This window comes from Salmo salar, chromosome ssa03 (assembly GCF_905237065.1).
Source record: "Salmo salar chromosome ssa03, Ssal_v3.1, whole genome shotgun sequence".
Taxonomy (NCBI): domain Eukaryota; kingdom Metazoa; phylum Chordata; class Actinopteri; order Salmoniformes; family Salmonidae; genus Salmo; species Salmo salar.
This window is the reverse complement of record NC_059444.1, coordinates 63,513,052-63,527,951: the sequence shown is the minus strand read 5'-3', so window position 1 is coordinate 63,527,951 and position 14,900 is coordinate 63,513,052. Positions and strand designations below refer to the sequence as shown.

The 14,900-nt window shown below is 42.4% G+C and overlaps 1 protein-coding gene across 2 annotated transcripts; it reads right to left on the bottom strand.

Moving 5' to 3' along the window:
* Positions 1-3,027: 3,027 nt before the first annotated feature.
* Positions 3,028-13,326, bottom strand: LOC106601100 (G-protein coupled estrogen receptor 1). Of its 2 annotated transcripts, none has more exons than XM_014193024.2 (2): positions 13,079-13,326; positions 3,028-5,587 (listed from the first exon to the last, which is right to left on the bottom strand). In XM_014193024.2, the coding sequence occupies exon 2, from the start codon at positions 4,844-4,846 to the stop codon at positions 3,740-3,742; it is 1,107 nt and encodes a 368-aa protein (XP_014048499.2). In that variant the 5' UTR covers positions 4,847-5,587; positions 13,079-13,326; the 3' UTR covers positions 3,028-3,739. The 2 variants fall into 2 exon arrangements, with proteins under 2 accessions (XP_014048499.2, XP_045571030.1); XM_045715074.1 differs by lacking the exon at positions 13,079-13,326 and having other exon boundaries at positions 3,028-5,117; positions 5,149-5,587.
* Positions 13,327-14,900: the final 1,574 nt, after the last annotated feature.

Here is a 14,900-nt window from a genome sequence, read left to right as displayed (position 1 = left end):
CCGCCGCTTCTGTATATTATTGAACTTTTCAGTCATCCTTGCGTAATCACTCACTTATCTTCCTGTCTTGGTCCCTTCTGTCGCCTTCCTTGATAGTCGCATCCTCAGGTCATTCTCACAGGGATCTTTATTTTATTTCTAAATCTCATACAAACATTGTATAGGCAGACATACCCAGCCCTGTTCTAGTATTTTTTAACATTCTGCTATATGTGGTTCACAAGTGTACACAGAGAGTATCTCCTGTATGTTCTCATGCACAAGCAATTTAACATGCTGTTTCACCCAAAAGAGATGAGGTACTCTGAAAGGATATGATGTGTTTTGTGTGAAAAGGACAGATCTTTGTATCATGTACCACAACAAGTTTGACATTTTCACGAAAGACCCCCTACAAACAATTATTCAAACAATGCTCTGAGCTGATTTCCCAGGCTGCCTGGATCATCACAGCTGGAAAAACAGTTTGTGGTTTGGGCTCATGCTTTTCCCAGACTACGCCAAGCCGCCATCTCCCGCTGTGCAGCTCCGTCCACAAATACAGCCCAGCCTTATCACAGCCACAGGCTGGCCATGGAGCCCTAACAACCATCCAGCCCAGCAGCACACTGTCCCATTCACACACAATGTAACTTACTGAACTCTCACTGGCATTACTGTAACAGACCCACAGGGAGGTTGTCTCAGCAACACCCACAGAAACAATAATTAAACCACAGGATACGACTACAGTACATGCTAGATGCAGGCGTGCCCTGTATCATCCTTGAAACCATTTTTCAATGGGAACCTATTTGCTCTCTGGAATGATACCGAAGTAGTTTTTTGTTTGTAGCTTTGAGAATATTAATTCCAACATGTTGTTTAGGATAGAGGGTGCAATTCACAGTAATATGAGAGTAATAAAAAGACAGGTCACTTTTAGCCATGTTAGATTCAACCTGATGCATTAACTGTTTATTGCACTTGCTCTGGCTGACAATGATATACACAGAGGCTGTAAACTGGATTTATGTCAGATGATTTGGAGCCTCAATTAACAAGTTTATAGCACTGTCCAATGGGTTTTCTACTCCTCTTGTGTGGCTTAGTAGCCAGTATTTAGTTGCCTTGTAATTATTAGGAATAGTTTGTTAATTACTACTCCTTATTTCTCCTTTCATAGTGTGTATTGTTAGTATTTATTACAAGGTAAGAAACAAGTTGATCATGATAGTCTATCTACTTCCAACTAGGAACCCAGCTTTTGATTCCCTGGCTTTTTTTAGCCAGGCACTCTAAAATAAAATCAATGTGCTATTGTATTCTTCAACAACGCACATGGGTTAGGCCATAAATGTTACAAAGTGGTGGCACCCAAATGAGCCACTGCCATCCTGTTTGTGTGGCCCGCCTGTTGCATAATCCCGAAGTACATAGCCTCAAATTGCCTATGACTAGCAATGGCAGTTACACGCTGTGCGTGTGTTTTGTTATTGCTAAACTACGAATCAAAGTTATTTCTCTACGAACCCTCACACTACTCTACTACCAAACACACATTCCAATGATGAGCTGAACTGGTTCCAAACATCGACATCTCAAATCTCGAGGTTATTGATGTGTACATGTTGGTGGAAAGGAAATGCCATGGAAGTAACACCCAGACTATGTTATTATTGATATCTTGACTGAAAATAGTTTGCTTGTTTTGGATGGTTCACGTGTGGGAATTCAGGCGCACATAAAAGGCTTGTTGGCAGATTTTATAAGATATTTTATGATGTCTATAAAAACATACCATGCCTCTTCTGTTGTGGTTTCAGTAAGTAGGCCTATTAGTCAAACAATATCTGACACATGCACTAATCCATCATTTCCCCAGATTCAAATTAGAGATAGAATGGATTGTTACAGTTTGAGTAACCTAGGATCAATTCACAAACACAAACAAATAGCACAAAAACCTAACTGCTGGGAACTGCAATTACTGGAATCCATTGTATTTGTTTGTTTTTCTATTGGTTCCTTTTACATTCATGGGAAATGGATACTTTTCTCAGAATGCACCGTAATGCACAGTAAGGATATCATACACAGTAATGACTGAGGCAATGGTCTTAGAGTTCAATAAGGGTTAACAGGGTCATGGCATAAACTTACAAAGATTGGTGTATTTCCGCAGAATGTTTGTGTTTATAGTGAATGAGAACAATAGTTGAGGGGAGCAGTTCTTTTGCCGGCTTCCTGTAATTGAGGAGATTTTTTCTAGCAAAACAGGAGCAGGTGCGACTCCTTACAGTAGCCTACTGTACATGCTCTCCACTGTAACAAGAACTAAAAATCTGGTCTTTATTCAGCCTTGTTTCACAGACAGATTAGCAAGACAGAAAAGGATGTTTAAAAGGACGTTAATCCTTACTCTCATCCCTTACCCAAAATAGTATTTGGTAAATAAGTCTGTCCCTGCTCACTGTAGTTTTAGAATGACTGAAACTGTTGGAGACAGAGTAAACACAAGAGATGATCGCAGCGCCTCTGTCGTTTTCATTGAGTAATGTGTTTACATATAGTCCCATCTCCTCCGCTCAGAGCAACACCTGCCTCCTTGTTTCTGCCTCAGGCAAACAGGAGTTGACAACTAGGGTCATAATACTGTGGATAACATCCGTCTTTAGAATGAGTATCGGTCTTGACTAGATATATTTAGCGTTCTCCAAATACTGAGGGCACTGGCACACAACTGTTTCTGTATGCTTGAGGAAAATGAACATTCATGTTTCCTTTGCTATCTACCCTGATTTGAAGAATATTTTTGTTAAAAATATTTCAAATGAATTCTGTAAACATAGGAAAAAATTAAAGGTAAAGAAGCTTTTTCTGACGTCCGGGCGCATGCAGCAGGTCACCACCTACAATTTGTTTTCATATGTAGAAAAATGATTTGTTTAGATTTGTGGAAGGCATATCATGTCTTCCACTTCCACTTTTTGTAATACACTTAAGGTTGTCAGTACTAAGTCAGCAAAGAGCTTCTCAACAGCTTCCTAAAAAACAAACGCTTATTTTATTTATTTAAATAAAAGTGGTGTTAGTGGACAATTGCTTGCACAGGCAAACGAGGAAAGGGACATCTACTTACAATCCAGTGAATTGTCAGTACATAAAAACCGATCCGACAACAGGTTTGTCTAGCAGTCTTATGGGTTACTCAAACAGTTCTGAGCAGTATACAGTGTTACAATAACCACACTGGGGTCAAGGAGAAGCAAGTCACTGGTCCCTTTGATGTGTCTGTTTTAATTTGTTCCATCACTGCCATTTCTCTGAGTAGATTGTTGCGGTTTCATGACAGGTATAGCTTTGTTACATTAGAATAATGACTTTGTCTTTTGATAAGTGAAGAGAAGACATTGAAAGAACACCAAACCTGGTATTTTCATCAATTTGCCTTCTCCATTTTCCAAATGTGTATTTGATAACCTGATCTCATTATTTATATCTAATGACATGTAGATACACAGTGTGTTCTCCACCCACGCTTACAGGAGACAAAATGGCTGCCTCATGGTTAGTTTCAGTTTTCCTCCATGGTATCTCTACCACTTATAAGAAGCTGAATTCTGGAAGCCTTGAGAGTGTCATGAAGACAATTCCCAGGATCCTGCTGGGTAGACACATCAGCACATAGCTCTTCCTCCCCCCTGGACTTCTGTTACATCCTAACCTTTCATACAAAGATGTTGCTGATCCTGCAGCATCACACCTCCGACACCTCACTCCTCACAGGTATGTGTAAATCTAGGGTGTGGTGGCAGAAGCGGTAGAGCACGGACCAGCTGGCCTTCTGCTTGATGAAGAGTCTTAGCTTGTCCCTGAAGGTCTCCCCCAGGAAGCTGTAGATGATGGGGTTGAGGCAGCTGTTGGAGAAGGCGGCCAGGTTGACGATGTGGCCCGTCAGCGGGTAGTCGTGCCACAGGTGGCCGCTGAAGGTGCTGCGCTGGGCCGGGTCGTCCGTGCCATGCAGCAGCTGGATGCTGATGAAGATGTTCTCAGGCAGCCAGCAGATGAAGAACACCAGCACCACCACCCCGATCATCCTCAGGGCCTTCTGTCTGCGAGGCCACAGGCCCCGGTGCTTCTGCGCTCGCATCAAGATACGCACAATCAGCGAGTAGCACAGGCCGATGACGGAGAAGGGCACCAGGAAGCCGATGGTCACCTCTAACCACTGGATCTCAAAGACATTGGCGAAGCAGAAGTGCACCTCGCCGCGGTGCTGGGTCTGGACGATGGTGAAGGGGAGCAGCGTAGCCAGGATGGAGGCCATCCAGATGAGGCTGCAGCTGAGCTTGGCGTGCTGCATGGTCCTCAGAGGACTGCTGCTCATGGAGCTGGCCAGAGCCACGTAGCGGTCAAAGCTCATCCATGTCAGGAAAAAGATGCTGCTGTACATGTTGACCTGCAGGAATAAGGACATGAAGGTACACAGAACAGCGTACTCATAGTACTTCTCATTGAGGTTGAAGACCTCGATGAGGGAGTCTGCCACCAGGATGAGGTCTGCAACCGCCAGGTTGACAAAGTAGAGGTCTGGGATGGTCATCTTCTCCCTGTGGTTGAGGTTGACCACAAGGATGAGTATATTCCCAATGAAGCCGATGGGAAAGAGGAGGATGGTGTAGAGGCAGGAGAGGAAGAGGCCGATGGTGTAGAACTGATAGGTGTCTGGGTTCTCAGACGCGTCCGTGACGTTGTAGTCGTATGAGGTGTTTAGTTGCTCCGTACCGTTGACATATACCTGAACCAGAGAGGTGGTCTGCACTTCCATACTGCCTGTGTCTTTGCTTTGAAGGTCCTGAATCATAGGTCATATAGCCTACATACTTCAATCGTGTCAATGCCCGATTCTCTGTCTCAAATGGTTCTCTCATCTATGCTCCATTTGCATGCTGACAGAAGTCAGTTCTTATAAATATATAAATAGTTTAAGGGTTGTCTGACCCCATGTTGATATCAAGGTTTGCCTAGCAATAGATGACAGAGGGTACAGACACAGAGCAGCACCTCCATGTTTTGATATCATCCTTTCTTATCGGCAGAGGCTGCTAGGGCTTACATGATCCATGTGGTTCAACCTAAGGGCTTACATGATCCATGTGGTCCAACCTAAGGGCTTACATGATCCATGTGGTCCAACCTAAGGGCTTACATGATCCATGTGGTTCAACCTAAGGGCTTACATGATCCATGTGGTTCAACCTAAGGGCTTACATGATCCATGTGGTCCAACCTAAGGGCTTACATGATCCATGTGGTTCAACCTAAGGGCTTACATGATCCATGTGGTTCAACCTAAGGGCTTACATGATCCATGTGGTTCAACCTAAGGGCTTACATGATCCATGTGGTTCAACTTAAGGGCTTACATGATCCATGTGGTTCAACCTAAGGACCAACATGTACTTAGGGACTTTGCTTCTTTCTCTTTTTTTGAGCCGTTTGTTTTTCACACGTTCTGATTCCAGTGCTGGCTTGTCTCATCCAGTCCATGTGCATGTTTATTCACCCAACCTCAGCCTGTGACGCTATTGCTGTGACACCTGAGCTGTGGAGAAGACAGAAGAAGAAAGTCATTACATGAAAGAAGGATTAGGTGCTCAGCAGCCTTTGGTCAAATGACATATGTCTGATTGTCTGTCTAGTGACTGAGCACATATCAAACTCCAAAGGACCAGAGGTTTCATCTCAGGTAAAATGATTTACTGGTATCGAACTGTATACACAGCAATCAATCATATATGATGGTTGAACTCAACAGTTTGTCTCTACTAATTCCGAGATGAGACGAAGTTCGTTGGTGGTTACCAAAGGACATTAAAATGCACATTCTCAGGCTTAAACAGATTCATTGAAAACCAGCTGCTTTGAAATCTTCAGCCAATGCTAGCTCAGTCTATCATCCTGCTACAGACTTAATTTTTATTAATTGGTGGGATGGTGGGAAAATAGATTTCGAGCTAATTAACATTGAACAAAACCATTCTAAATCTGATGTTTTGGCTAGAGCGGGGCACATGCTTTCTATACACGTAAGAGACAGCCCTTGTTATACTCTTGATAAGCAAATATCATTAATCTGTGAGACGATATGTTTATATTCCTAAACAGTGACGCAGTAAAGACATTTCATAAATCAATGTTCAATCAATGTTTTATTCACTTAACCTTTACTTAACTAGGCAAGTCAGTTAAGAACAAATTCTTATTTACAATGACGGCCTACCAAAAGGCAAAAGGCCTCCTGCGGGGACAGGGGCTGGGATTAAAAATTAAAATTAATTAAATAAAAATATAGGACAAAACACATCACGACAAGAGAGACAACACAACACTACATACAGAGAGACCTAAGACAACAACATAGCAAGGCAGCAACACATGACAAAACAGCATGGTAACAACACAACATGACAACAACATGGTAGCAACAAAACATGGCAGCAGCACAACATGGTACAGAAGCAGCACAAAACAGGGTACAAACATTATTGTCACAGACAACAGCACAAAGGGCACGAAAATAGAGACAACAATACATCACGCAAAGCAGCCACAACTGTAAGTAAGAGTGTCCATGATTGAGTCTTTGAATGAAGAGATTGAGATAAAACTGTCCAGTTTGAGTGTTTGTTGCAGCTCGTTCCAGTCGCTGTTCTCTCTTCACTTTACATTTGCTTAATTGTATTATTGATAATAGATCATGTACCGTAATTTATTTAGACTCACAAAGCTATTAGATCAATCTCAAATCAAAATCAAATTTTATTAGTCACATGCACCGAATACAACAACTTACAGTGAAATGCTTACTTACGAGCGCCTAACCAACAATGCAGTTAAAATGTAAAAAAAGTAAACATTATCGAATAAGAAATAAAAGGAACAAGTCATTAAAGAGCAGCAGTAAAATAACAATAGCGAGACTATATACGGGGGGGTACAGGTACAGAGTCAATGTGCGGGGGCACCGGTTAGTTAAGGTAATTGAGATAATACGTACATGTAGGTAGAGTTATTAAAGTGACTATGCATAGATAATAACAACAGAGAGTAGCAGCGGTGTAAAGGGGAGGGGGGGGGACAAATTAAAATAGTCTTGGTGGCCATTTAATTAGATGTTCAGGAGTCTTATGGCTTGGGGGTAAAAGCTGTTTAGAAGCGCCTTGGACCTAGACTTGGTGCTCCGGTACCGCTTGCTGTGCGGTAGCAGAGAGAACAGTTTATGACTAGGGTGGCTGGAGTCTTTGACAATATTTAGGGCCTTCCTCTGACACCGCCTGGTATAGAGGTCCTGAATGGCAAGAAGCTTTGCCCCAGTGATGTACTGGGCCTTACGCACTACCCTCTGTAGTGCCTTGCGGTCGGAGGACGAGCATTTGCCATACCAGGCAGTGATGCAGCCAGTCAGGATGCTCTCGATGGTGCAGCTGTAGAACCTTTTGAGGATCTGAGGACCCATGCCAAATCTTTTCTGTCTCCTGAGGGGGAATAGGTGCTTGGACCATGTTAGTTTGTTGGTGATGTGGACACCAAGGAACTTGAAGCTCTCAACCTGCTCCACTACAGCCCCGTCGATGAGAATGGGGGCGTGCTCAGTCCTCTTTTTCCTGTAGTCCACAATCATCTCTTTTGTCTTGATCAAGTTGAGGGAGAGGTTGTTTTCCTGGCAGCCTGTCAGGAAGTCCAGGATCCAGTTGCAGAGGGAGGTGTTCAGTCCCAGAGTCCTTAGCTTATTGATGAGCTTTGAGGGCACTATGGTGTTGAACGCTGAGCTGTAGTCAATGAATAGCATTCTCACATAGGTGTTCCATTTGTTCAGGTGGGAAAGGGCAGTGTGGAGTGCAATAGAGATTGCATCATCTGTGGATCTGTTGGGGCGGTATGCAAATTGGAGTGGGTCTAGGGTTTCTGGGATAATGGTGTTGATGTGAGCCATGACCAGCCTTTCAAAGCATTTCATGGCTACAGACGTGAGTGCTACGGGTAGTAATTTAGGCAGGCTACCTTAGTGTTCTTGGGCACAGGGACTGTGGTGGTCTGCTTAAAACATGTTGGTATTACAGACTTGGACAGGGAGAGGTGGAAAATGTCAGTGAAGACACTTGCCAGTTGGTCAGAGCACGCACGCAGTACACGTCCTGGTAATCCGTCTGGCCCTGTGGCCTTGTGAATGTTGACCTGTTTAAAGGTCTTACCCACACCGGCTGCGGAGAGCGTGATCACACAGTCTTCCGGAACAGCTGGTGCTCTCATGCATGTTTCAGTGATATTTGCCTCGAAGTGAGCATAGAAGCAGTTTAGCTCGTCTGGTAGGCTCATGTCAATGGGCAGTTCTCGGCTGTGCTTCCCTTTGTAGTCTTTAATGGTTTGTAAGCCCTGCCACATCCGACGAGCTTCAGAGCCGGTGTAGGACGATTTGATCTTAGTCCTGCTTTGAGGCTTTGCTTGTTTGATGGCTGGTCGGAGGGCATAGCGGGATGCTTCTGGGTTAGAGTCCCGCTCCTTGAAAGTGACAACTCTAGCCTTTAGATCAGTGCGGATTTTGCCTGTATTCCATGGCTTCTGGTTGGGGTATGTACTAGAGGTCGACCGATTATGCTTTTTCAATGCCGATACCGATTATTGGAGGGCCAAAAAGCCGATACTAATTTAAATCGGCCGATTTGTATTCATTTATTATTTGTAATAATGACAATTACAACAATACTGAATGAACACTTATTTTAACTTAATATAATACATAAATACTATCAATTTAGCCTCAAATAAATAATGAAACATGTTCAATTTGGTTTAAATAATGCAAAAACAAAGTGTTGGAGAAGAAAGTAAAAGTGCAATATGTTTAATTTCCTTGCTCAGAACATGAGAACATATGAAAGCTGGTGGTTCCTTTTAACATGAGTCTTCAATATTCCCAGATAAGAAGTTTCAGGTTGTAGTTATTATAGGAATTATAGGACTATTTCTCTCTATATGATTTGTATTTCATATACCTTTGACTATTGGATGACTTATAGGCACTTTAGTATTGCCAGTGTAACAGTATAGCTTCCGTCCCTCTCCTCGCTCCTACCTGGGCTCGAACCAGAAACACATCGACAACAGCCACCCTCGAAGCAGCGTTACCCATGTAGAGCAAGGGAAACAACCACTCCCAAGTCTCAGAGTGAGTGACGTTTGAAACGCTATTAGCGCACACCCCGCTAACTAGCTAGCCATTTCACATCAGTTACACCAGCCTAATCTTGGGGGTTGAAGTCATAAACTGCGCAATGCTTGAAGAATTGCGAAGAGCAGTCAGACTGCTCTATCAAATATCAAATCATAGACTTAATTATAACATAATAGCACACAGAAATACGAGCCTTTGGTCATTAATATGGTCGAATCCGGAAACGATCATTTCAAAAACGAAACGTTTATTATTTCAGTGAAATACGGAACCGTTCCGTATTTTATCTAACGGGTGGCAACCCTAAGTCTAAATATTCCTGTTACATTGCAAAACCTTCAATGTTATGTCATAATTATGTACAATTCTGGCAAATTAATTACGGCCTTTGTTAGGAATAAATGAACTTCACACAGTTCGCAATGAGCCAGGCGGCCCAAACTGAAGTATATACCCTGACTGCTTGCACGGAACGCAAGAGAAGTAACACAACGTCACATCCCTAGTTATAAGAAATTCATGTTAGCAGGCAATATTAACTAAATATGCAGGTTTAAAAATATATACTTGTGTATTGATTTTAAAGAAAGGCATTGATGTTTATGATTAGGTACATTGGTGCAACGACAGTGCTTTTTTCGCAAATGCGCTTGTTAAATCATCACCCGTTTGTCGAAATAGGCTGTGATTCGATGAGAAATTAACAGGCACCGCATCGATTATATGCAACGCAGGACACGTTAGATAACTACACATGGTTGATGATATTACTAGTTTAACTACTGATTATGTTAAGATTGATAGTTTTTTATAAGATAAGTTTAATGCTAGCTAGCAACTTACCTTGGCTTCTTGCTGCCCTCACGTAACAGGTAGTCAGCCTGCCACGCAGGCTCCTTGTGGAGTGCAATGTAAGGCAGGTGGTTAGAGCGTTGGACTAGTAACTGGAAGGTTGCAAAAACGAATCCCTGAGGTGACAAGGTAAAAATCTGTTGTTCTGCCCCTGAACAAGGCAGTTAACCCCAGTTCCTAGGCCGTCATTGAAAATAAGAATGTGTTTTTAATCTGACTTGCCTAGTTAAATAAAAGGTATAAAATTATTATTATTTTTTAAATAAAATCGGCAAATCGGTGTCCAAAAATACCGATTACCTATTGTTGTAAAAACATGAAATCGGCCGTAATTAAATCGGCCATTCCGATTAATCGGTCGACCTCTAGTATGTACGTATGGTCACTGTGGGGACAACGTCATCGATGCACTTATTGATGAAGCCAATGACTGATGTGGTGTACTCATCAATGCCATCGGAGGAATCCCAGAACATATTCCAGTCTGTGCTAGCAAAACAGTCCTGCAGCTTGGCATATGCCTCATCTGACCACTTTTTTATTGATCGAGTCACTGGTGCTTCCTGCTTTAATTTTAGCTTGTAAGCAGGAATCAGGAGGATAGAATTATGGTCAGATTTGCCAAATGGAGGGCGAGGGAGAGCTTTGTATGAGTCTCTGTGTGTGGAGTAAAGATGGTCCAGAGTTTTTATCCCTCTGGTTGCACATTTAAGATGCTGATAGAAATTTGGTAGGACCGATTTAAGTTTCCTGCATTAAGTCCCCGGTCACTAGGAGAGCCACCTCTGGGTGAGCGTTTTCCTGTTTGCTTATGGCAGAATACAGCTCATTGAGTGCGGTCTTAGTGCCAGCCTCAGTCTTTGGTGGTATGTAGACAGCTACGAAAAATACAGATGAAAATCTCTAGGTAGATAGTGTGGTCTACAGCTTGTCATGAGATACTCTACCTCAGGCAAGCAAAACCTTGAGACTTCCTTAGATATCGTGCACCAGCCTTTACTAACAAAAATACAACATTAATCTAACCCTGACTGTTTTGCACATTATCCCAATTTTAATTTCTCCACGTTGGTCTTAGCTAAACAATAGTCTAAGCTACACTGTAAAGGAAAACTAAGTTATATGGTAATTTGGGGATATTATCAACAGGAAAATACCATGAAACTTTTTACTGCAGCATATTGTAAATTATGGTGCATTGTGAGAAAATGATGTAGGAGGGGAAAGAATTGCTGTATTTCGAATGGTACTGTAATCCATCCCTGTACTGTATTTTTTTGGAGCGCCAAAACCTTTTAACCACTTCTAGGTGCATGGTATTGTTGTTTCTGGCTCATTAAAATATTTTGACGCCTGCCTTGTAATATTTGTTCCACCTATTAGTAAGAATGCTGTACCAATTTAACCAGTATGTGGTGTGTGCAATATGAAATACAGTAACTTACATGATTCTTTGCTGCCTGTAACTTACTGTTCAATTCACAGCAACCCCTTTACAGTGTAAATAATATCATGACACTTCCCGTTGCCTGTTTTCCGTCAGTGCAGAGGGAACCTTGACCTTTAGCATGCGTTCACACTCAGACCCTCAGTCTTTTCATTTACAAAAAGGAAAACCTCTGCAATATTAATGCTGCCTCCTCTCCCCTGAGTGCTGGCTTTCACAGCCATACCTTAGCCATGAAGCATGTATGCACAGGAAATAAAAAAAAACTGGATAAATGAGATATAGGGATCTCATCTCACAGGGAGAATAGCCTCTGAGCCATCTGAGAAACATCCAGGAAGCCTTGCTAACCCAACCATGCAGTATATTACCATTATCCTTTGGCAAACAAACGTTGACTGTCTGTTTTGACTTCCAGCAGAATGAAGGATTTGACACTTAGAGCAATACATCATCTAACGTTTCCACAATGCAGCCTCAAACTGCTGTGATGGTTTTGGAACATATTGCCAATGAAATGGCACTGGCAGTCCTAGGAGGCAGATAAGTGTAGAAAGACATGCCAGCCCACTTAGATTAGACATGGGGACTTTATTTTGATATGGACCAAGATGGATGGCTGATCAGGAATCAACAGGACCCACGTTAGGAAAGCTAAGATTAATATAATTCCCTTATAAAGGCAGTTGTATAATTCAAAGATAAACATACTGGTACATTTTATTTGACCCTTTATGTCGTTTAGTACAGTCATACATGAAAACTCCTGTTACCAGGAAGACTTTTATAGCCTGAGGCAGAATGATGTGAGGCATTCTATCTGTATTAATTGGCTTGATATGTAATTTGTTTATCCTCCATCTGCACTGTCTGGTGACCCCATTTTGCGTTATTATACAGCTTTTGTCATAACACCCCATTTATAAGCCAGCTAAAAAGCTTAAGCACCAGGCAAAAAGCTCCCGCAATGGCCCTATTGCAATCAAGCTGGGCATCTATCGCTAGAAACTAAGGAGGGGTTATGTTGTTGTGGACAGAAGAAGAGATGCATGGTGCTAGTGAGACATGAGACTTGACAGCTCCCTGTCTCTCTAGGGAAACAGGATGTCAATCTACCAGTTCAGACATGTAGGTTAGTGTGAAAAAATGAAGAGCGGATAACAAATGATACATCACAAATCACTTTCTGTTCACTGGGCATGAAGGTACAAATGGTCCATCAACCCCAAACGCAACAGGCAGCTTATCCGCACCAGGCTACACGTTCATTTTCTTTTCTAGAATGGACTCTTGAATGTCCCCATTTTTTACACAATCTTAAATCTGAAAATAACAACTTGAACTGTCTAATTTGTAACACCATTGAAGTGAAATGAAATCTAACAATGAGCAGAGGAAAAACCCCATTCATCTCTGGTCCTGATCTATTGAAACCTCCCATCCAATTCAAGTTTGCACCTTCTCCTTCTAATATCTGAGACTATTTATTTTCTTCAACTCTGTAATAGTTATAAAACAGCTACAATATCACACAGGGATGGAGAGCAGAGAAAACCACTTACTTTTCCGTGGTGGGCTTGTTGTCCATCCAGTGTGAAGCTCCAGTGCAGAAGTCAGTGGAGTGTCACCGATTTCTAATCCCCATGTCCAGCTGAGGCTGCACTCACTGCCTGCGCCACCTGCTGTTCACCCCAACCCAGGGAGAGAGGGAGAGAGAGAGAGAGGAGCCAGAAGAAGAGGAGGAGAGAGCGCTCAAGCAAACGCGGGAGCTGATCACTAGACCTCCTCCCTCATGAAACTTGCTTTGTTTGTGACCATGCTTGTTCCCTCACTCATCTACCCCCTCCTCCTCCTCTCCCCTCCTCCCTCACACCTCTCTCCCTGAACCCTACCTGAATTGCTCAAAGCATTCAGCGTTCAGGTTTCGTGACCTAATTATTAACCCAGCGAGGTGTGTGGATGCTATGGGATCTTCTAAAGGTTCCAGATGTAACTTGGCCCAGGTCTCTATGTACATAGTCTATAGACAGTAGCCCGAGGAAACAGCCTCATCTGTAGAGTCCATCTAGTCTGAGCAAGGAAAACACAGCGCTGTACACATCCCGTCAGAGAATACAGTATATCGTTTGTATAAGGTCATAGTCATACATCACTATACTGTATATACTTTATAGGCATATACCTCATTCCTCTTAGTTAAGCCTCTCAAAGGAGTTTGCATTGACATCCTGTTCACAGCAGATCTGTTTAATGTTTCCATTGCATAGTGAACATATTTCACTAGTTTCAAAAAGCACTGAAAAACATTTGGCATAGGACAGCCTAACTGGGTCCAGCTGGAGGGAATCTGGCATGAGTGGCTTTAATGTGGAACTCCAGTAAATACCACTGATGCCACTTTTACCAGCCTGCTTCCAAGGGAAACACAGATGATAAGAAAGCTTACCAGGCGGTAGAAGGTAAATAGATTTGTTAGTCCCAAAAGGGTATGCAGAGCTCTCAATCACAAAACATTTTAGTCACTAACTGTTTTTGTATAGGATACTCATAGATTAGAAGATAATTGTTAGTGAACACCCATGACTATAAACAGATATTTTTTCAAGAGGCCAAATGAGGACAGCCAAGCATGGCTTCCTTATATTTTACAGGTAATAGTTGACCCCGCTATGTATTAAAAGCAAAGTGAGTTGTGAGTTTGCCCCATTCTCCTCATAATTACATTTGATGCCCTTTAGAGGCTTCTGGTTTCTTCAACACAGCTTTGTTATCAAGATGAGAAAAACAGGAGGAGTAAAGAGAGAAAGCAAAAAAGAGGGAAGATAATTAACCTCCGAGCAGAATACATTTTGACGAAAGAAAAGGGGGGAGTGAGAGAAAGAGGGATGGACACCAGATGATGCTTAGATGAGGCTCATAGTTGAACACTTCCTCTGAGGTTGGTCCTTAATGTCAGCAAGTGGGTCACAGACAGTCACAGACAGTAGACCCAATTGAAGACTTTATTAAATATATTATGACTGTGTCCCTCTTCTTATTGCGGTTGATGGTGGATAGTGTAGTGCCTCTGTGACAGCTGAGCTATCTGACAGTGTACAGAGCCAGTCTGTGTTTAGATACGGCCATCTGGTGGATGGAACAGAACTGCTCATGTAACTACCATACTAACTGCTCTACATCGCCATTCACACTGTGTATCTGAGGCAGGCAGACTGATGCTGCTCATTTTGGCCTTGACACCAAAACAGGAAGTTCTTCTTCACAGGGGGCTTATTTCTTTATGCATTGTGTAACTGATCTCAGTACAGATGCACAGGCAAACACAAAGATCCTGTTGGCATAAATAAGCTATTTCCACACTAAATTATACACTGAGTGTACAAA